This window comes from Schistosoma mansoni, chromosome 1, assembly GCF_000237925.1.
Source record: "Schistosoma mansoni strain Puerto Rico chromosome 1, complete genome".
Lineage (NCBI taxonomy): Eukaryota > Metazoa > Platyhelminthes > Trematoda > Strigeidida > Schistosomatidae > Schistosoma > Schistosoma mansoni.
In genome coordinates this window covers 64,080,751-64,105,699 of record NC_031495.1, presented here as the reverse complement: position 1 = coordinate 64,105,699, position 24,949 = coordinate 64,080,751, and the positions used below count along the sequence as shown (strand labels likewise).

The 24,949-nt window shown below is 36.8% G+C and overlaps 1 protein-coding gene across 1 annotated transcript; it reads left to right on the top strand.

Moving 5' to 3' along the window:
• Positions 1 to 1,671: 1,671 nt before the first annotated feature.
• Positions 1,672 to 24,707, top strand: Smp_001095 (hypothetical protein; the record flags this gene model as incomplete). Its single annotated transcript, XM_018795186.1, has 11 exons — positions 1,672 to 1,755; positions 5,112 to 5,168; positions 7,182 to 7,366; positions 9,216 to 9,357; positions 11,649 to 11,790; positions 14,548 to 14,806; positions 17,851 to 18,169; positions 20,423 to 20,486; positions 20,616 to 20,845; positions 22,401 to 22,545; positions 24,493 to 24,707. Coding segments are annotated over 11 exons (1,842 nt in total), but the record flags the coding sequence as incomplete, so codon positions are not given.
• Between the last annotated feature and the right edge of the window lie 242 nt (positions 24,708 to 24,949).

The following is a 24,949-nucleotide window of genomic DNA, read 5'->3' as shown; positions in this document are numbered from 1 at the left end:
AATTCTTCATATGTTGAAAGCAGTGACATACTGTTATTGAGTATTCATGAAGAATATGGTGATGGGATACTGACGTGTTTCCAATCTATTTCACTCGTGAAATAAAGTATGAAACTTATGCACAATTTTTGCTGGGTTTTATTTGTTGGTAGACATAAAGTCATTTATTTAACCCATGTACTGCTTTCGGACTCACGTGATAGGACTTTTTAAAAATAGTATTCATTAATTTTAAGTCACTAGTTGGTCCTGAAGCAGTCGTGGAGTTCATGAAGTCAAATAATGCACCAGTTAAATAAATTGAAATTGCAAATGTGAATCATGTTGAAGAGTAAGTTAATAATTTACAGTTGTTAAGTTCGACATAAGACCTGAAGGTGGCACGAATAATCTTTATCACAGGATCGTGGATGCACACTCCGGATGAGTTCCATCTTGGAACAAAATACAGTTCTAATATTTTATGGTTTTCAACAACTGTCCATTTAAAGTCAGTTTTTAATGAGATCAGTAATATTTGAGAGTGTGTAGCAAGGAGCAGCCAAATGATGATGTAACATCAGTTGATGAAGACATTAACTGTTCGTTTACGCCATATTGGTAGATGATACAGACTACCCGCTTAGAGTTTGCACGGTTGTTCTAACCAGTGATTGAAGACGCTAAATAATATAGCTCAGAATTGATCGTCCAAATGTATTAATTCTATGGTATTAATGTCTAACTTCAATCAAGCTATGATCTCGCGCAACCTTTCATATGGTACTAGAAGACAAAATAAAAAGGTAAACATGAAGGATTACTAGACCTAAAAATCCTGAGGGAAGATAAAGAAATAAAGGATCCAAGCAATTGTTAACAAATCCTGAACGATATTATTCAATGTCTCCGATAATTGGTTAAGGTTATCTCCTAGATCTCAGCCAGTTAATCTTTCATTTCAAATACGTTTCAAACAAACAGTTGATTCATTTCAGTTAATTTAAACATTGAATCTATCATTTGATATTTTCTGTAATTAATTTAGTTCCTGCATAATCTTCACATTAACATCAATCCTTTATTAAATGTAATAGATGAAGACTACTTGGTTGGGGTCCGCGCGACTATCGTAACCAATGGTTGCAGACTGTAGGTGACATAACTCAGAATCGATCACAATGGCATAGGTGTATATACTCTTCATCTTCCCTTAAACCTTGAGATTAAAATTGCTTCATAACTTTCTTCCTTCCTATATTATATCGTTATATACAACCCATCTTTTATATACTACCACCACTAAATTAACTACCTCTGTGAATCCGGTGTTTATCTTGTTGTGCTAACGAGGTATGGCAACTTGGACCGATGCATATATGTGCCTGGTCCTACGTTGTAGCTGACTGACTGACTGAGATCTAATTCAAACCTTTATTCATAAGACTACGTTCAATGAGATTGCCACAATAAGACGATCACATTTTGTTATCGTTACGCAAAGATTATTACTATACTATATTATAACATGGATCAGACTGATCCGATCACTGATACCCATGCTTTAAATTGACCAATTATTGATATATAATTTAGTTCTTATCAAATCTTTCCCATAATATCAGTTTATGTTCATCTACAACCTATCATAAATAATAATCATTTTCTTATTGTTTTATCTTTTGTCTACAGGAGTTTGTCACAAAAGACGTTTACAGAATATTAAAGAAAACAGAACATGAAACTTATGATGAGTTGATTACTTTGTTGTTGAATGTAAGTAAATAGATTCTAATCAGTAGTTCATCAATACTTACTTACTCTTGCTTCTTATCATCCGTGGAGCACAGTACGATGACCAAGCAAACGCAAACGTACTAGTGGTAGTATTTAGTTACCTTAGTCATATTCCATTCTCGTATTAAATTGTTAACAGTCCCACCGAGTACCACTGTAGTGAACAAGAACACGAAGGGGGAAAATCGAGTGTATTTAAGCACAAATTACAGACTATCCCACTAAATTCTGATAACCATACAGCTAACAGTTAATTTGCAAAATAACAATCGTTTGTCTCAATCCTCACTGTTCCTTCTGTAAATATTAATCCATCTTCTATAATTTCATTGTTTATGCATTTTCCTACCAATTGCGCTACATTTCAGTTCTTTTCTTATTGATCTTCTGCCAAAATACATTCTATGTCTGACCATTGCCATATACTACTTAAGAGGATATAAGTAGACCACAATATGCTTTTTCGATAATAATAAAAATCCCATTACTAATGGAATGGAACCAGTTAGACGAAATTTTGTTCCAGGTGGAATATCTGTACTGAAATTGAAAAATTAATTGATTAATTAATGATAATTAAATTCGACTAGGAACTACAACTACTCACAAATACTTAAAGTAGTAGTATAAACTAAAATTTGGTTTAAAAAGTTGTAATGAATGATGTACCATGAGAGATAAGCAGTGTGATAACAGAAATAAACCAATAACAGTAGGGTAGTTCTTTTCTATAAAAGAAAACTTGAAATAGAATGATCGATCAACTGAGAAGTAACCACAATATGATACTTTTACTGAGAATACATCATTAAAACTAATGTCTTGATAGCTTACAAGAAACCGGATAACTTGAATCTCAAAAGATAGAGTTATTCAACAGCTTAGTGAAAAACATACAAAACACTTGTTGTAACTCGTTTGATAACTTGATTACTTACTTACGCTTGTTGCCCTTCGTGGAGAAGCATAGGCTGCCTACCAGCACTTTCTATCCAACTCTGTTCTAGGCAGTTCCTTTCAGTTGTTATTCAACTTTTTCATATCTGCTTCTATTTCCCGAGGTAATGTGTTCTTTGACCTTCCATTTTTCAGTTTCCCTTCAGGATTCTAAGTTACGCTTGCTTCGTGATGCAGTTTGGTGATTTCTTCAGTATATTTCCTATCCACTTCCAAAGTCTTTTGCTATTTTTCTCATCTGGAAGTTGGTTTGTTCTCCTCCACATTAGGCTGTTGCTGATAGTATCCGTCCAATGGATGTTGAGTATCTTACGTAGACAATTGTTTATAAATACTTGTACATTTTTGATGATGGTTGTAGTAGTTTTATAAGTTTCAGCTGTGTATAGTAGAACTGTCTTGACGTTCGTATTGAAGATTGTAACTTTCATATTGTTTGAGCTGCAGATGTTCTTCAACTGTACTGTGGTGTGTGCTACTGATGTCAGCAGATATAAGTAGTATGTATCATCAATTGAAAATAAAATATCTGGATACAGAAGGTTAAGGAGATCGAAGAAAATAGAATGAGAACAAATAATGATTGTTGTGAGAACGAAGGAACAATAAAGTCTGAAACGATTGACTGATATTTTGCAAATGAAGTATTTACTGTATTGTTCTCAGATTTTAGTAAGTGATTCTGAAATTTGTATGTTGTAATGCATTCGATTGTCCCTACTTGTGTTCCTATTCACTGCAGTTGGAATGTTGTCTTTGCTTTGTCAATCCTCACCTTTGTGTCTGCATCAGATCCTCCATATGAAAGATTTCACATTTTCAAGTGCTTCCTCATCAAATGTGATTGGGTTGGTGTTCTCTGTGTTGAATTTGAGGATCTTGATTTTTCCCTTGTGTACTTTGGGGTCTACTAATGTAAAGGCTTATGCCACACTGTTTGTCTTGACCCACATTTGTTCTTGTGTATGGGGTAGAACGGCCAGGTCATCTGCGAAGTCCGAATTGTCTAGTTGCATCTAACCTTTCCATTATAATCTGTGCTTTCCCTCAGATATCGAGGTCTTCATAATCCAGTCAACCACCGGAAGAACGAAAAACGGGGTGATTAGACATTCTTGTCTGACTCCGATCCTCAATTGGAATGCATCTGTCAGCTATCCTCCATACAAACTTTCACACTGTATTCCGTCGTATGAATTTCGTATGGTGGTGACGATCCCATGTTTGCTAATGGCACAAACAATACATAGCCAACAGTGTTTCTCATGACAGTAACTCGACTTCTAGGTTTTGACTAGGTCTATATATCCTCTAGCTTTTGATTAAAGACATTAGATAGTGATGTAAATGCTCAAAATCCAATCATAGACATCACTGCTATCACTTCTATTCGTTTGTTGTAAAAACTTTTCTGACTTCATCTCACTCTGATAATATGGTACATTTATGTCAGATTCTATGATGATTTTAACAAATTGGCTAAAATGTAGGTGTAATATGTAAGAAGTTGTAGTAATGAATACAATTGGCAGTTGATTCTAGTTAAGCTTAATAATGCACGTTTACTACCTCATATTATGATAAATATGCTTGTTACTGAAGAAGCAGTGTTGAACCAGAATGTATCTATCTACTTGCAATCGGTTGATCACTGGGTAATGACCGATGTCATGTATTTCAGTTCCTTCCTACTGCAGATCGAATTCTATCGATCAATTTGCAATGTGGCCATTAATCTAGGTTACTCGACATCACCTGTACTATGTTAAGATGTAAGATGTTGGTCGGAGCAAGTAAGCAGAAAACCCTGGACCTAGGTTTTATGCTATTTGGCACTTGTCAGCAAGGTGGCTGACACAGGATTAAATCCGTCAGTTCAGTCAGGATTTTAGGTATCTACATGTATCTATCTACTCTGTACTTCTTGATCTCCGATCTGGTCAGCTTCTGACATACCTGTTTGGTTTTGGGACATCCTTTTATTTGTTAATAATTGGTGACTCTATCCGGCTGGTGAAATTGAATTGTATGAAACTATACTGGAACCTAGAACCTAAGCACTTAAAATTGAGCGCTAAGCTGCCGCTTTGCTATTTACAAGTATAGATTTACTCTACAGTACAGGAATTCGTCGTTATACACAATCCAACCTGGAAGATTGAGACCGAACTAAGAATATTTTTGAATGGTGCTTAATCTATTATTAACTGTATTCAATATGATGTCATTAAATCATTGATAAGTTAGATTGTATTAAAAAGGCAAGTGGTTGTTTACTTTTGCCGATGTATACTACTCACTATTTCCTTCTTTCTTTATTGCTTTTCGTTTTTTCTTTGTTATTCTATGGTACTTTAAATTCTTGGTCAAACATAAAGTCGGATATTCGTGAATATGGTTCACCATGGCTAGGAGATTTGAAAAAGGCCAGTCATGTAAGAGAAGTTATTTCGTATTCGAATTTTCTTAAAGAATAATTGTTTTACTCAATGATTTATATTTGATAACAATGAATACTTAGAGTTGATGTTTACTCCGGAACTCGAACGTAGTACCTTTTGCTTCAAACACCATCGTGTTATTCACTTAGCTAATGAGTCCAGATATCCACTCACTTGTTCAATGGTTATGAGATTTAATTCAATTTGAAGTGGTACAGATTTTCTCGTTGTTTATATTTTTGATCGAAATTCGATCAGTCTCGGTTAGCATATGGACATCCTATGGGAATTGTGTCGATGTAGTCATTATAACACAAGTTGATAATAGATGTTTAAACTGTAAACCAAGGTTGGTGTGGTTTCGAAACACATGAAAAGCATCAGTTCTTTAAAAAATTCAAATACACCTTGCTAGTGAGTGGCAACTGGCACGAAACCTGGCTCTAGGGTCTCTGACCGCTTATCTCTAATTATCTAACACCAAAGTATAACGCGCGTGATAATCCGACATTTAGACTAAGGAATAGAAAAAAATATCTACCAAATGTTTTAGGCTGCTTGTTAATGAATTAGGGACTTCTATTCCGATAGATTATTTTAGGTTTTAATAATTGTATTGAACAGCATATTAGTCCGTTGAACTAGTCAACATTCGTACGGGGTGTTTCATTGAAGATGATGAATATTGTTATTTATTTTACATATTTGTTTTTATATACACTCACATTTGGACTACTCTTCAGGGGTGAAGGCTAGTAGTTATTTACATACTTGCTCAAATCTAATTACTTGCAGAGCTCCGAATGCCCTGGTACGGCCGAGAGTCGGGAGGGTCCGCTCTCCCTCTCGAAATGTTCTCGTATGGCCACACGTATACTGCCACTCCCAAGGAAGTCCTACTCACTGCCTCCTCATGGCATTATTGTTGTTTACGAAATTGAGAGGCCGAAAATCGAATATCCGGAGCTTGGTGGACACGGAAAGTTCACCTAGGGGAGTTGGAAAACCCTGATTCCAAACCAATGATGCACATGGACTCCAGGATGCTGAGGGAACAAATGGTGTATGAATCAGTCGTTGGTCACTGGCTACCATGGGACTGCATCTCCTCACGATGCTTCACTGCCTTGTGGATCAGACCTTCAGGTCAAAGGCTCTGAGTGCGGCCACACAAGAAAACCACCTGTTTCGGTTTGGGCACCTGGGGAGTATCACAGCCCTCACATAAATCAAATGAGATTTGTGTGGCGCATATTTATCTGGTGCTTCCTTGTACCAATATTCATGTGTTTAAATAAATAAATAAAATGCAGTGAAGTTTGAAGTTTGAGCCGATCACCGTTAAGGTTGCAGTTATCGTTTATGATCGAGGCGTCAATCATCAGTATAAAGCAACCGGTCCTATTGACAGTATAGGTTAACTAATCGATAAATGAACTAAAGAGATCATATAACTGCTTCTTTTTCACTATGGCCCATTCACATAGGACTCACTTCAACACATTCAAGCGCAAAATCTGGTTTAACCCCCGTTTTGTAATAATAACAGTGAAAAAAAAAATTTCGGCGGCGTTATCATCATCAACATCAGAATAAAAAGAGATTTTACGTTCGTGTAAACATTTTTTCACCTTATTTCTAATTGTTTACATCTATTTCAGACATTTCAGGAGTAAAATTTATGTCATTAATAACATTGAATGATCATCTCCGTGTATTGCGAATTGTTCGAAGTTGGAATTATACCACCAGATACCAACTTAGTGATCCTGATGCTTAAGCGTTTGTCAGGAGATCTGAGGAATCTGGGTTCGACTCCTGATGGGATCGTGATTGCATGCACCACTAAGAAGTCCTTTGATAGGAAGAAACAGTTCTTTAGTGCCCCCTGGTTTTCACTAGTACCGTAGCTGAGAACAATCTGTAACGAATACAACTGACATATCTTTCTAATAGTCATCTTTCTAAATATTTTTCTATTTTTTTCATTCATTTATTTTGAAACAGCTTGAAGCGAATGGTCGAATTGTTCAGCTTACTCGATTGCGCAATATTAGTATACCACAAGCTACAGAAGATCTCATGTTAAATAGTTCATCTGATCATCGTGGACCATGTTTATTACGATTTACTTTTACTGATGGTCGTAATCAAATATTTGGTTTAGATATGCAGAATAAATCAGATCTAAAGTAAGCAACCAACAGATTCATACACACATATATTGTATTATCTTTATGATCTATACTTGTTGTATAAGTTTCATGATTGTTTGGATTATTCAGCAAGGTATACTTATAATCTTTTGGAAATTAATGCTCTCTATGGGTTTTGGACCAGCGTCACACAACTTCACAGCACTAATCATTACCACTAAGACTTGGTTACCAGACTAGCAACTACTCTACGCAAAGATATATTCAGCGTGTCGTCTGAGTTATCATCAAATAAATAGCTTATTAAAAGTGTGGAAACATTTTTAAAAATGCATCCTTTACAGCATTCTAAATGAATATAGTCTCGAAGGTCTAGTTGTTTTGATGGGAAAACATAGTTGGAAATGATAAGAACTGGTTGCATGGTGTGTGGATACAATGTCTCCTCGCTTATCAACCTATTTATAACAAATGTTTTGCAGGTTTTTCACTAAGCTGTTGGATAACTCTATCGTCTGAGGTTCAATTCAACCGGTTTCTTGTAATCTACCAAGACATGAATTTTAATGACGTATTCTCAGTAAAGTCTAATATTGTTGCTATCTCTTCAATATTGTCAGATCAAAGGTGACAAGTTAGAATTGTGTTTCACTGTTGCAATAATATTAGTATTTACCCACCAAAATCGTAACTCAAAGCTAATTACGTATCACTGTCCCTTGGTTATTAACTTGAGTATACAGATAAATATCATGATTTATGTTATGATATGTACATGTGTATTCTGAGTCTAATTGCTTTCATGATAAATCTTTCAAATATCTTCTTAGTTAGTTGATTGCAGAAAGCATTCGATAGAAATCCCTTGAATTTGTCTTGACCAGATATTAAAAGTATCATATTGTGGTTCCTTCTCAGTTGACCAATTGATCTATTTCAAGTTTTATTTTCTAGAAAAGAAGTACCCTACTGTTGTTGGTTTATGTTTGTGATCACACTGCTTATCTCTTTTGAGACATCATTGATTATTATTTTTTAAATCAAATTTTAGTTTATACTACTACTTTAAATCAGTCAGTCAGTCACAACGTAGAACTTCGTACGTACATACATCAGTTCAAGTTACCATACCACATTAGTACAGAGATACAATTGTCGATTCAAATCACATATGTGGTAGAAGTAATAAGAGTATAAACAGTAATCGGAAAGATTAGGGTTTGAAGATGTTATTAAAGGAGTGTAATCCAGTAAAATAAATTTAGAAAGAGGAAAAGAAAGGAACATGAAGAATTCAGAAGATTAGAATTTGGCAGAACTCAAAGAGTGGATGCACCATCGTCATTACAAACGATTTTGATCCATGTCATTCAAGGTCTCTAACCATCGATTGCTATCATCTCGCGAATCCCAACCCGGTAGTCTACACCTACCAACATGGCTTAGTCCACTTGTCAGTGACTTCATGGATTTGTGCCACGTTTTGGTCTAGCCGCCCATAGCTTTCTTCCAACCTACTCTTACGCCATCAAACATTACACATCGGAGCAGTCGATAGTTGGGCATACGTAACACGTGTCCCATCCATCTCAACTGATCAAGTTTCACTACTTCATCAATCGATATTCCATCCTTACATAGTACCCGTTTCCTAACAACTGTATTACTTACTCGGTGGTCCCAGGATATACGAACAATGCTTCGAAGATACCTATGATCGAAAACTAGTAGCCTAAGAACATCCTCCACTCTTACCGTCCATGTTTCACTGCTACAAAGTAGGATGGAACAAACTGCTGTGCAACAGTTCGTTCTGTATTTCTGAGTAGTTGTAGTTCCTAGTTCCATTTAATCATCATTAACTGAATAAATTTTTCAATTTCAGTATAGATATTCCACCTGGAACAAAATTTCGTCTAATTGGTTCCATTCCATTAGTAATGGGATTTTTATTATTATCTAAAAAGCATATTGTGGTACTCGGTGGGACTGTTAACAATTTAATACGAGAATGGAATATGAATAAGGTAACTAAATACTACTACGTTTACGTTTACCTGTTTGCTTGAAGAGTTTCTAACATCTAACTGTAGAAGCAGTGATTATAATGTGTGTATTATCTTCACATGTTGTGTAGTCTATTGGTGATTGTCTTTGATGAATCCCATTATATTTATCATCTTTCTCAATCTGATTGATTTATCTCTAATTTCCACATATATTATAGAAGCTTCCAGGCTTCTTAGATTACTAGTTATGATGTGGAATACATTTTATTTCTGTAGTCAAATATATCTTGAAAGTAATATGTGGCTGATTCATCATGTACAGTTTTTGTGTACTCTACTTTACTACTTTCGTCTTGTTCAAACCGGATCCCTTGAAATTGAAGGGAGGGATTCAAATCTCTACCAGCTGCTTGTTGGATGTTTGATCCTCTAATCAATAAGATCACTATTTAGAAGTTGGAAAAGTTAGTTTATCTTTTGTTTGATGCCTAAAAGGCTGGGGACTGATGGAATTCTAAAAGTCAGCATCATAAGTGCTCGTTATATGTATCCTCTCGTTTCTTCCTCTTCTTTTATTTTCTAAAATACGTAAAAAGTCAATGTGATTTGGTACAATATTCATTTAAGTTTTTTGTGAATGATTCGAATGGGAAATGATTGAAAGAAAGCTACGGTAGTATATTGAATGCTGGTAAATTAAATGAATTTACATTCTCGAAGTAGCATGGATTTCTAGTGAAACGTAAACCAGTGTCAACTTGTGTACATTGATCTTGACCTGAATGGTTCTTTGGTGACATCTGGGATTTTGATATTGGTTGGAAATCATAAGAGAGTGTAAACTTGTTTTAAGATTTTAGATGATTTTTGTTAATGAATCTTGTCAATTGCCTCCAGTCATTCGATATAGAATTCTCTTCATGGATTGGGAAAACTCGTTTGACTTCTGCCCAACTTGTATCTTTTATGCAATCCGCACTTAATCAGTTGGCAATCAGTGTCTGCAGGTACGGCATGTGCTTTGCACCCCCGAAGTGCAAAGTACTCCTACAAGACTGGCAGGATTCTAATCCTGTACTCACCCTGGATGGCGAGCAGATTGAAGTAGTTGAGAAGTTCGTGTATCTAGGTAGCTACACAAGTGCTGGTGGGGGCGTGAGTGATGAGATCAATGCACGTATAATGAAAGCCAGAGCGGCTTATGCCAATCTGGGCCATCTTTGGCGCCTTCGTGACGTTAGTCTGGCTGTAAAATGTCGGGTCTACAACGCGTCGGTGAGAGCAGTTTTGTTCTATGCTTGTGAAACCTGGCCTCTCCGAGTTGAGGATGTTAGACGTCTCTCTGTGTTCAATCATCGTTGTCTCCGAAGGATTGCTGACATCCAGTGTCAACACCATATTAGTAATGCAGAGGTTCGACATCGTGTGTTCGGGCGCAGAGACGATAATTCAATTGGTGTCACCATCTTAAACACCGACTTCGGTGGCTTGGACATTTTCTACGAATGTCGTCCCAGAGACTTCCACTTCGTGCATTATTTGCCTACTCCGGGACTGGTTGGAAGAAGCGGAGAGGTGGTCAGTGTATGATATGGTGTCGTGGTATGAAAAAAAGCTTCAAAGGACTGGCTTCTGTTGGTCTTTCACGACTCCCTGACTGGGGTCCGAGAGATGGTGCAACACAGTGGCTAGAGACGTTATCAGATATGGCTCAGAATAGAAGCCAGTGGCGATCCTGCTGCAACCTTCTTTTACTTTCTTCATAAAGAGTGGTTCTAACTTTCTTAACTGAAAGAGTCTTCTGGTTGTACATTTCAGTCCCCCTTTTTTTCATCCTTTCTCTTCCTATTTTCATTGTTTTGTGTGGTGCATATGTATCTGGTGCCCTTTTGTACCAATATGTATGTGTTTAAATACATAAATAAGTCTTTTATGCATTCCGTCATATGTACATCCATCAAACGAAGGGTGAGTATACTGTTCAGAAATCCACACTGTGCTACCTACCTTATAACTAATAAACATGATTTATGAAGGTAGGAGAGTTGCATAAATTGTAATTCACTGATCATAATTGTCTTCAAATCATTACTCACGTATCATAGAACTACTAAGTAGGCGATATGAAGGTTAGACTCTGGTTGCTTGGCCAACATTCTAAATCGGTCGGTGTGAGATTTTTCTGACTGAGTTGGATGTATGCTTAACATGTGTTACTACTAATTAGTTAATTTGGAATTTATAATTCAGTTTAATTTTGTCTATGTTCAAATTCGTGCTTTTACAAAAATTACTTTTACCTCTTTTAGTTTCTTAAAGGAACAGATAATCGTCTAATTGGTAGTGGTGCTCCGATGTTTGTACCGTTCGGTAGTCGTGAAGCTTCTTGCCTTATTCAAACAGAAGGGAAATTTCTTAATCAATTAAGATCGGATCGAGAGCGTAATCAAAGTAAGTGTGTCTATGAAAGAGAGAGAGAAAGGAAGTATACTTAATTAAGTATTGTTTGATACTTATACTGCATGTACATAAATTCCAACGTTGTATCAGTATAGTGACGTTACATCCCGTTGCATTTATAAGTTCCCATGTATGTGTGAATACACATGTCTCTGAGGTCGTGAGCAATGATTAATTGATCTACCCAATTAATGATATGATATGTTACTTCAAGGAGGTGCTTTAAATTAACATAGAATCCTTAACTTAAGTAAGTTTTAAGTAGTAAATTATCTCATCAGTCAGTCAGCTACAACGTAGGACCAGGCACATTTATGCATCGGTCCAAGTTGCCATACATCGTTAGCACAACAAGATGAATACCGAATTCATAGTAGTTAATTTAGTGGTGGTGATATATAAAAGAAAGGTTGTATATAAGGATATAGTATAGGAAGGACGTTATGAAGCAATTTTAATCTTAAGGTTTAAGGGCAGATAAAGAGTGTATACACCTATGCCATTGTGATCGATTCTGAGACATGTCACAAAGAGTATCCAACCATTGGTTACGATAGTCACGCGGACCCCAACCAAGTAGTCTGCATCTGCCAACATGACTCAGACTAGAAGTTAGTGACTTCAGGCACTGATGCCACGTTTTCGTTTGGCCTCCCCTAACTCTCTTCCAACCCATCCCCTACACTGGTGAAGTGAGGTTTTCATGATCTCGGTTCATGCATTTATTGGACAGATCACAGTACTTTATCCAATGATAATACCATATAACCATATTCTATCTGTTATTCTGTTTTTCAATGTTTATTGCTTAAAACTGTTTGTGGTTATGCGTTTGTAATTGTGTGTATGTTTGCACTACGCTATTAATCTCTGCTTTTTATGTCGCTTAATTAATTCACATTTTGCATGCGTTCATTTTCTTTTTTTGATTTCTATGAGTGAAGTGACCGATTAGGCGCTTCTTATATTGAATTCAAATAAGAGATATAAATTATCAAATGGCTTATTTGTGTAACCATTTACAATAGTAGAAGTTTGTTAGTTTAGAATCGAATCATTGACTCTACATATTTGTTTGTTTCCAGCCATTAGTTACGATAGTTATGTGGACCCTAACCAAATAGTCTTCATCTGCCAACATGGCTCAGACTAGAAGTTAGTGACTTCAAGCACTGATGCCACGTTTTGGTTTGACCGCCCCTAACTCTTTTCCAACTATCCCCTACACTAGTCAGCATAGCGCGTCGTGATAATCGGTATTCAAGCATACGTAACACGTGATCCAGCCATCTCATTCGATGGAGATTCATGACCTCATCAACTGATTTACCATCATTCCCTAATACCCTGTGTCTAACCTCACTATTACTTACCTGGTGATCCCAGTAGATGCGAGCAAATTATCTCATATTCTTCTCTATATTTAATCAATTTATATGATTGATATTTTCTAATAATTACGCAACGTCATGCAGTTTCTGGGGTACATCAGTCATATCTCCAGAGAATACTCCCTATTGTTGGCGATCTACTGTGTTTCAAAACATCCCATAAATATATGGTTTTCTTAAAATATCAGTTCATTCACAATCATTAGATACATGAATCGGCGTGTTGGAAAGCGCAAGACACCAAACAATTCATCGTTGTTATCAATACAAGACAGCATTTATGATAGTCCAGGTTTTGCAGCATTCTTACAGTCTTCTCAGTCTTCACTAAACTACTGACCCACTAATAAAGTGGGTTATTTTCTTCAGTACGTTATCTATATAAACATCTGTCAATATTTTGTAAACTTCTGGAAGTTCTTACAGAAATAAGAGAAAATCTTTGGAGTTCTATTATGAAACCGTGACCATTAGAGTCCGATCGTATCGAGTATGGAAAGTTTACCCACGAAAGACAATAGAAGATGGTTGCACAATATCATGGATTGTCTGGAGTTATACATGTACACCGTTGGATACTGGCTTACCGGCCTAAAGGTTAAACGTTTATGCGCGAGACTAAAGGATTTTCAGTTTGATTCTTGGTTGCTGGGTTGCGAACCCTCACTGGTTGCGGAGTCCTATGTTAAGATAAATTAGTCGTCAAGTTCTTCCATGTTTCCAGTGGTTCTCTAACGTAGATAAATACGTGAGAGCAATAAAAATTAGTAATAGTGTAGTTCAAATAAAAAGGACTTGACACGCATGACATTGATCACCACCCAGTGATCAATCAATTGTGATTACATCTCAGTCCTACAGGAGGTCGGTTGCAGCTCCTAATAGCTCAGTGGTAACGTCTCTGACTGTGAAGTTGGATGACACGAGATCGAATCCGTCAACGAGCACCAGTTCCCTCAAGATTACAGGTACACCTTACTGACGAGTGCCAAGTAGCACGAAACCTGAGTGCAGAGTTTCCTGTTGACCACCTCCAACTACCATCTTATCTCAACATAGTACGCACAGTGTCGAGCCACCTAGACTATTGGCCACATTGCAACTTGATCGATAGCATTCGATCAGCACTAAGAAGGACTTGACACGCATGACATTGGTCACCACTCAGTGATCAATCAATTGTGAGTTTAGATATTTATTTGACAGATCATTTTGGAACATGCATAACACATGTCTCTTAGTGTTTGTAACTGACAGAGACAAAGTTTCATTATTAATTCAAGTATTATTTGTTATAGATTGGTTTCTATGTAAACATGAATATGTATATACATATGTACACATTATATATTTCTAGTGAAATTTGATTCATTTCAAATGATTACCAATAATCGTAATGAAGATCAAGAAGAAAATGAATTACAAACCTTATTTAATGAACATCGTAAAGAAGTATTAGCTGAATTGAAATCATCAACATCATTATGTACATCTCATAATCATATTAGTGGTAATGATCATGATGATGATGTTCCTAACAATATCAATAATACAAATGATCATCAAAGAATCTTTTCTGGCAATAAACCAAGACGATTTCGACCAGGTTTATCAAGGTAAAATATTCTTTAGAAATTGATTAGTTGAAATCTAATATATCATAATGATAAATTGAATTGATCTCACTTACAAATAGGTTATTAATAAGTACTTTCTTACTTGTTTACACCTGTTACCCTCAATGGAGCCATAGGCCGCTGACCAGCATTCTCCAACCCACTCGACCTTCCTTTATAGTTCTGTCCAGGTTTTGTTCATTCTTCTCATATGTCTCCATTTCTCGGTGTAATATGTTCTTTGGTCTTCCTCTTCTTCTTTGGCCTTCAGGATTCCATGTGAGGACTTGTCTTGTAACGCAGCTGGGTGCTTTCCTCGATGTGTGTCCTATCCATTTCCAGCGCTTCTTATTGATTTCTTCCTCCGCTAGAATCTGGTTTGTTCTCTGATAGTGTTTGGCCAACGGATCTGAAGTATTTTGTGTAGACAACTGTTAATAAACGCTTATATCTCCTGGTTGATGACTTTCGTAGTTGTCCGAACCCCATTTTTATTCGAGGCAACAATAGGCGTTCAGACAAAGTTATATATCCGATACTACCACAAATCTTTGTCTAGTTGTAATATTACTAAATTGTACCTCGGAAAAGTACGTGTACGTACATTAATGTAAAAGTAATATCAATGTAGTACAACCTTAACCTTCGATGTTTTGGCGTAGATCTTAGACAGTTTTGTTATTCGTGTTAGTTCATGTATGTTTCAGTGGTCTTGAGTACTGTTAGAGGTATGATGGCAGTTATCACTTCCCGGTTGCCCACACCGTGGAAGGGTTCTTCTAGAGGTACCTGAAAAGGAAATTGGGTTAAAAGTGATCTTAATGACCTAAGAGTGTGAACGCAGTGCCCAAGGGACAACTGCTTGAGGTCGGTCACACACGACCTTTTTGCGGGTAGTTTTTGTGTTAGCTCCGTACTTATTGGGACCTTACCTCCGGAGACGGAAATCCGTGGGATAAGGCGAGGTGTGCATTTTTAAGGTCGACCTTTTCTAACCCCACCCCTCCTTGTGGGAAGACAACATCGCTGTAATGCCGGTTGTCTGTAGGAAACACCTTACTGTCGTCACACATCTGTACATTCGGCAGTACGACTTCGCCTTCAGACCTTGGGTTTGCTGCTTTTAGTCTTACCGCTCTTCAACTGACCTGTCTGGCATGGTAGGACCTTGAGGAACGATTGTTTCAGCCAGTATAGCTCGATTGGTTCATGACGATAGGCAAGTCCGACCACCACGTCAAGGTAGCAGCAATGGTCGGGATTCATGTATGTTTCACATATCTTCGTTATAATTGCTAATTTTAAGCATAAACAGAGATCTTGTTCACCCGAGTGGTCCTCAAACATTAAAAACACAATAATAAATACAAATGGATCATGTTGTTACCAGTCATTACTTTAGAGTTTTGATATAAGTCTCACTTTGGTATGTGTTTTAACTTCGTTCATAATTTAGTGAGAATATGTATTTCCATACACTTACCTGGATGGAGAAAATTTACCAGGAATTCATTATATTTCGTAGTTTCTCATCAGCAGCTTACAAGCGTATTCATATTAAAGCGTAACATTGAGATGTTATATAATATGAAGCAATAGACATTGATAACGGTAAGAATTAGAACTACAAACATTATCAACACTAACTATCTATGTGTGAATAAACAAATGATGGGCCATTTGTAAATGGAATCCAAAAGTCAAGGAACTAAGGGTGTATGTAGTCTGGAAACTGGTAAGATGGGTGTAGAAGATTTACATACGTTTCTGTTATGTCCCGATAACAATAGTGAATTGGAACTTTGGGATCTACTTATGGACCAATATTATGCATATATTTTTTTATCGTATAATCGCTAAGTAACTAAATTATTCATATTCATGTTTCCCTTATCATGAGCTTTATTTTGAATTATAAAGTATTGTTATACGATTTACCATTCATGAATTACACCCAGTCTATTGATTACTACTCCCCTTATTCATAGCCACATTTAGCTTGATCTTGTATACATGTTATTTTCTATTTTCTGGTGCTATGTGGTCAGTTTGATTGGTATATAAACTCAGTATGTTTGAAATATAATGATTCATACCTCAGAGGCTGTTCTAGAATTGACGGGCTGGGCTAGGCAGAAGCATGACCAATACGTACTCTAGACTGCTCGTATGGTTTCCGTGTGTCATTGTTCCAATCGATATATTCGCTGTTCTCTGATTGGCGGTCCTATCACGTCATATGTCAATAGGACATCCACTCAGCCACAAGTGATAACAGATTCAGACTAGTTGAAACTAGTTATAGGAGAGATGAAACAATGAGGTTGTAACTGTCTAGAATAGAAGATTGGAGAGTTGCGTAATAATTGCATATGGGTTTACATAAGTTTCGAGAATTGAATAAATGAAAAGAAAACCGATAAATAAAAAAATGATTTTGGTGTACATGAAATATGAATTAGTGTGATAAAGACTGGATGAAAAAATAAACACTAGTAAAATAATAATTATACTACTAGTAGTAGTATAAATAATTGCATGCAATTTTGATCAAAATTGTGACTTCATAGTAATGATAAATTGATTACTATTATCAGAAGGGGTTTTGTGGAGATCTAGTATTTTCATAGTTGGGTTCGAATCTCGCGAGGATAGGTCGTGGATGCGCACTGTTGAGGAGTCCTTCAATAAGACGAAACGGCCGTCCAGTGCTTCCAGGTTTCTCTTGGTGGTCTAGCTTCAATTGACTCACGCTTGCAACTATGAAAATGAATTACTGTCTCATTCTGAACGAATTTGAGTAAAATTACTAGTAATTATAAGCAGAGATAGATGATGGCTAGCAGTGGAATCTAAAATGTACCTTTCATCCTTATTAAGATTTGTCAGCTAGATGTACTCTCATCCTAGAGTTAATGTTCACTTCAGGACTCGATCCCAGTGCTATTCACTTTAAATGCTAACGTGTTGTGTACTTAGTTACTGAGTCCGTTCACTCTTTATCATATACATCGTTTTTCTTTTCTTTCATAATCAATTTTCAGATTTTATGAAATTCAATCACAAAAATCCATGGAATATGATTTATCTCTATCAAAATTATTATCATTAGGTTATCCATATCAAATAGCAAATCGTGCATTAAGAGATAATCATAATAATTATCAAGTTGCATTAGATTGTTTATTATCTAAATCGACATCACTGATGCATATTGAAGATAATTCAATAATAAATAATCATATTACAAATAATACATCACGTGGAATTCGTTCACGTGGTGTTACTGGTCGAGGATATGAACGTGGACATCGTGGCAGTGGTCGACATGATTCTGATGGATATGGATTTAATTCTAATCGAGTAAGTTTATTGTCAACTAAGTATTGTTCTATGGATCCGGCTTTGAGCGACACTTTCTTTTGATGCTAACCGGGTTCGAACCTGTGACTCAATGCTTGAAATAGCTGTTATCACTTAACAATCACTGGTTGGATATAGTTTGATTTAACTGTTTATTTTATATGCTGATCAATCACTAACAACTCAACAGTTTCATGTTCTATGAGGAAAGATGAATGATAGCTAGCGGTGGGATCCAGGACTCGTCTTTCGTTCAATTTGGGATTCATCAGAGGTTACATTATACGTGTTTATCAGAACAGAATGAAATATGCTTACTAAATAGAGTGATCAATAAATTATTCAAAATTAACTAAGTCTAAGCAGTAACTGCTTCTTGGAAGTGGCTTTTACTATCACACAAGGGAGAAACAGGTAGCCTAACTTTGGGTTACATATTGATATTAAACTACTTTTAACTTTCAGTATCGTTCGTTCGATCAATAGTATCGTGCCCCCAAATGCCCTGGTACGACCAAGAGTGGGGAGAGTCCGCTCTCTCTCTCCAAATGCTCTCACATGGCCACGCGTATATAGCCTCTGTCAGGGAAGTCCTACTCACTGCCTCCTCGTGGCGGGGGTGTTGTTCACGAAATTGAGAGGACGAAAAACGAATGTCCGGCACTTTAACCGGGTTGGTGGATGTGGAGGATCCACGTAGGGGAGTTGGAAAACCCTGATTCCAAACCAATCGTGCACATGGGCTCCACTATCCTGAGGGAACAAATAGCGGCTACCATGGGACTGCATCTCCTCACGATGCTCCACTGCCTTTCGGAACAGACCTTTAGGTCAAAGGCTCCGAGTGTGGCCACCTAAGGAAACCACCTGCTTCAGTTTGGGCACCTGAGCAGTATCACAGCCCTCACACAAATCGAATGAGATTTGTGTGGCTCATATATATCTGGTGCCCCTTTGTACCAATATTTATGTGTTTAAATAAATAAGTATCGTGTAAAGTTTTCCAAATCTTTGTATATACAGTCTCTTAGAATGGCTTTATTATGATTGAATTTAGGCGTATCCGAGTTGACTTATGTATTTATTCCAGTTATGCAATCATATTACTCTTTATCTTGTCTATATTAGTTGACTTAGTTCCCACTACACTCCAACCTCTTAACACATCGGTGCATCAAATGTACATTTTCTGTTTCGTTAAACAGTTACCTGGAATTCAATATGAAACTACTTAGAAAACCCCTTTGTATTGATAAGTTTTTGTTATAAATAAAATAATTAAGTAAGGTATACAAGTTAGTCAGTTGATTATGTAAACTGAAGTTCCACACATCGAATTAGGTAAGATGAATGTTATTATTGTAAGCTGGAAAAACGGTAATCAGTAGAGTTGAACTATGTTAGGTTATTCATTCATAACATGCGAAGATCATCAGAGAATATTGACAATCGATCGAAGTTAGAAATGTAAACCCACTGAATGCCGGCTCTGTTTTCCAAAGATTATAGGAGTCCCGTAAGAATTAAAGATTGTAGTCTTGATACCCATTGAAATTGTGGATATGTACTGTTTATAAAAGTTCCATACTAGATCGAAACAACTGTTCAGCTCTTCCTTAATATTTAATGGTTGTTTTTCCTGAACACCGATTACCACGACGCGCTATGCTGACTAGTGTAGGGGATGGGTTGGAAGAGAGTTAGGGGAGGCCAAACGAAAACGTGGCATCAGTGCCTGAAGTCACTAACTTCTAGTCTGAGTCATGTTGGCAGGTGCAGACTACTTGGTTGGGGTCCGCGTGACTATCGTAACCAATGGTTGGATACTCTTTGTGACATGTCTCAGAATCGATCACAATGGCATAGGTGTATACACTCTTTATCTGCCCTTAAACCTTAAGATTAAAATTGCTTCATAACGTCCTTCCTATACTATATCCTTATATACAACCTTTCTTTTATATATCACCACCACTAAATTAACTACTATGAATTCGGTGTTGATCTTGTTGTGCTAACGAGGTATGGCAACTTGGACTGATGCATAAATGTGCTTGGTCCTACGTTGTAGCTGACTGACTGACTGAATGAATGATTGTTTAGCTAAGGTCAATTTGTCCTGTAAATGTTGAAGGAATGAATAACATTGAATGATTGCTAATATGTAGAAAATTGTAAGTTTACTTTTAATTCTTACCCATTGATTATTGTAAGATAAATATGTACACTGTTCTTCTATTTGTTAAGTTTCAGTCTTCTATTGGAACTACAGATGATCATAATACATTATTGATTCGACCATCAACAGGACTTACTCGTTTGGATGATTTAATTGTTGAATCAAAACCAATAACAACATCAAATACTGTATTATTATCATCATCATCTTCATCATCAATAATTATATCAAAAACTTGTATTCTACCGGTTGGTTGTCCAATTCTAGCACAAAATATATCTGGTGATTATGAAGAAGCACAATTAATTGGTCATTTCTCTACACAACAATTTAAAACATTCAATGGTAGTAATATCACTATTGATAATAATAAGGGTTCAGGAGAGAAAGTTGTACTTGTTATTTATCATCATCAACATAAGAATAATCCTGAATTAATTGTAGATGAAGAAGAAATTGTACCTATCAGTTTGATAAGAACATTAAATAAAGAAAAAGTAAGCAGACGTTTATTCACTGTATACTTACTTATGCCTGTTGCCTCTCGTGAAGGAGCATAGGCCGCTCACCAGCATTCTCCATCCAAATCTGTCCTAGGCAATCCTTTCCAGTTAACATTCATCCTTTTCATATCTGCTTCTATTTCCCAATGTAACGTGTTCTTTGGCCTTCCTCTTTTCCTCTTCCCTTCCGGATTCCAAGTTAGTGCTTGCCTTGTAATACACATTGTTGATTTCCTTAATGTATGTCCTATCCACTTCCAACATCTTTTCCTAATTTCCTCTTCAGCTGGAAGTTGGTTTGTCCTCTCCCATAAAACGCTTTTGCTGATAATATCCGGGCAGTGAATGTTTTATTCATTGTATGTGTAACATCATTTAATGCGTATATGTGTATGTGTGTGTGCATACGTGTATATAAGTGAGAATGTGCTTGTTTATCTTTTGAAGGTCTTTGAAATATTGCTGTCTTTTTCATCAAAGCGCAACAGAGTTATCCAATTTCATACATTTTTTGGAGAAAAAAAACAACTAATTAAGTTATGGGTTTAATCCAGCAGCACCACTACTCCATCCACAACAGAAGTAATACGTCTCGTCAGTTGAACGCTATATTCGTTCCTAAGCTATTCTGGTAACCCACAGGCTAGAACTACTCAGCTACTTGAACACCAGAGAGAAGACGCACGTATGAGAGAAACACTTTACTCCAGGGTTCGTTCTTGTACAGAAAAATCATGGGTATTTATAGATGTTAGCGTTTGTTAAATCAACATCATATTTCAGCCAATCCGTTAACGATATATTATGCTACCGACCAATAGTAGCACGCCACGTTGGAACTCTAGAACGTTCCATCATACCCTGATTGGCTAGGGCTCTTCGGCTCCTTTTTGGGCCTCTGGAGACGCCGTTGAAGTTCTCCGGAAGCCGACTCAACAAGAAGGAGAGTTTAGTGAACTCTTAGGTTTCAAAATGACACGTTTCATCTAACTCCATGGTTTTTCCTTGCCGCCGGTAAGGCCTTAAAAATACAGAGCTAACGTACTTACTTACTTACTCCTGTTACCCCTCGTCGAGGAGCATAGGCCACTCACCAGTATTCTTCATCCAACTCTGTCCTGAGCCTTCCTTTCCAGTTCTTTCCAGTTGTTATTTATCCTTGTCATATCTGCTTCTACAGAGCTAACACACTACAAAAAATACAATATATATATAAATGGCTTCATTTAGTTGCCCTTTTGGCTGTACGGTTACACTTCTAGTTCATTTAGACCATCCCATAATCAAATTTATTTTTTCAGGTCTAACAAGAAAAAAAAGTGTCTTTCCACACTGTTGACAGCCTGAGATGTCAAAACGTCCCTTATATGTCTAATATCACTTGAAATCCCCTAACTAACCACCAATACAGTTCATTCGTTCGGTCAATTTCTTTCTGATTTATGTAATTAACTAAATGTTATAATTGATAATCACTACTACTATGTTTTAAATTATATTGTTTTCTCACTTTCAAGTAAAGGATTCTATTATATGCATTTTGTTTCAGATTACTATAGATATGGTGCCTGCTGCACCATTGGATAGAATACGACCATATTGTGTACAATCACAATCTGAATATAAAGATGTTAATCGATATGATGAAATTCCATCTACTGATTATGGTTTAACAGATCGACCATATCAATCTAGTAGAGGACGTAGAGGTGTTGGTGGTGGTGGTGGTAGTCGTAATCCTAGAATGTTCAGTGCTGGAAGAGGTAGTGGTGTTGGTAGGCGTTCACGTTATAGAAATAATCACTTCTGAAGAAATAGGAAATGATATTTGTGATCAGTATTTTGCTTTATGTAAAAAAATGTGTACATACAATTGGTTTTGTACCAGAGACTTTTTTCTCTATATCTATTCCCTTTTCCTCTTTTTCTCTTTCTTCTTCTCCCTCCTCCTCTTCTTATTGTCATGTTGTGTTGTGTTGTATAGTATTGTATTTTAATACGTTTTGTGTTGTTTTGATTGAAATATCCTAGTAAAACAAAGAAACTATTCAATATAGACTTCTGGAATTGTCTGTTACACATATTATGTATTTAATATACTGTACATAGACAAATTTATTTATTTAAACACATAAATATTAGTACAATGAAGCACTAGATACATATGCGCCGCACAAATCTCATTTGATTTGTGTAAAGGTTGTGATACTGACCAGGTGCCCAAACTGAAACAGGTGGTTTTCTCAGGGGACCACACCCGGAGCTTTAGACCTAAAGGTCTGATCCACAAGGCAGTGGAGCATCGTGAGGAGATGCAGTCCCGTTGTAACCGATGACCGACAATTGGTTCATACGCCATTTGTTCCCTCAGGATACTAGAGCCAGTCCATATGTACCATTGGTTTGGAATGAGGGTTTTCCAACTCCCCTAGGTGGACACTCCACATCCACCAACCCGGTTGAAGCTCCGGACATTCGCTTTTCATCCTCTCAATTTCTTAAACAACAGTAATGCCACTGTGAGAAGGCAGTGAGTAGGACTTCCCTGACAGAGGCTATATACGCGTGGCTATGTGAGAGCATTTGGAGAGGGAGAGCGGACTCTCCCCACTCTCGGCCGTACCAGAGCATTTGAGGGCCCACATAGACAAAGTGTTCTTTTCTATATTTCAAAATAATAATTGATGAACAATTTATATCAGACGGAGGGTTATGTGGATATTATAGTAATTTTAGTAGTTGAGATCATGAGTCAATTGAAGCTTAGACCATTATTGAAAACCTGGAAGAACTGGATGTGCACTGCTGAGGAGTCACACAGTAGGACGAAACGGCCGTCCAGTGTTTCCAGGTTTTCCATTATGATCTAACTTCAATGGACTCATGATCTCAACTATTGAAACATTTTATTTGCGGATACTTATGTTATGTTCGTTTGTCGGACGCGTAGAGTTCAAGATGTTCACCGTCTGCGTAGACTTTCAGGGTGCGTTTAGCTCAAGGTCAAGCTTACCACTTTAGTGGTACCGTCGTCTCTCTCCGATTTGGTCGTATGGTCGAAAACTACGTTGTTTATTGATTGAGCTGGCTTTGGTGGGTTTGTTTGTCGAAAGTATGAAGTGCGGAAGCTACATCATCGACGTGGTTTGCTGCTTTCGCTTCGTCGTCGGACTCATCACTTAGATTGGACTAATGATTTTTGTCAAAATATACATCCCTGCTACCCTCGTATACAATCATCGACTTAACTCGCGCTGGTGAATAACGGAATTAAATAAGTTAAATATGTGAATGACTCTTGGGTTTATATATTTCATACAATTGTTGATCTGAATAGACAACCAGAGAATCGTAGTGAAGGAAGCAAAGAGGGTAGAGAGAAGCGCTCAGTTGAGATCAATATTTTTAGTCAGATTGAATTAAGTTACAGACATGTGATGAGTAAGATAGGATATGCACACAAATATGCTCATATGAAAAAAGGTTGATAGGCGAATAATTAACAAGGTCAAAATGTGAGTCAAGAAGAATGAATAAATTGGCCTGTCCGGAGTTTAGAACAAGCTATATGGGCTCGACATAGGATCAACTACCATATATATATGAAAAATTCAGTACGTGCTTTTTCACTTTTAATACAGGACTGTGGTATAATTTACTTAGAGGTAACGCAATAGGATTAATGATTCATTCACCCGTTTTGATCGATCTAGTTCAATCTAGACAACCAGGTGATCTACTATCCCACACAGAGTTTTTGCCTATACCTAAACCACCAATTACTAACTTGATAGCCAACCTGTTACCTAATTTCGCTACCGGGTTCATAATTGAGACGTTTATTTTGCAATATTAAAATGTGTAGTGTTTCACAAAATCAGGAGGAGCTAGTGTATGTTGTTGTAGGCGGGAATGTGTTGATAATCATCATAACTTCCGTATGCCGCTGTTGTGGTGTGTCAGGGAAAAAAGATCAAATATCTTGTAGGTTTTAGTGATTATTTAAGCAAGCCTTATACGTCGTAGAGATAAGCTTTCTATACTGATGTTGTTCGGTGACTTGTATGTTTGTAGTGCCGCGATTCGTTAATCGTTCGG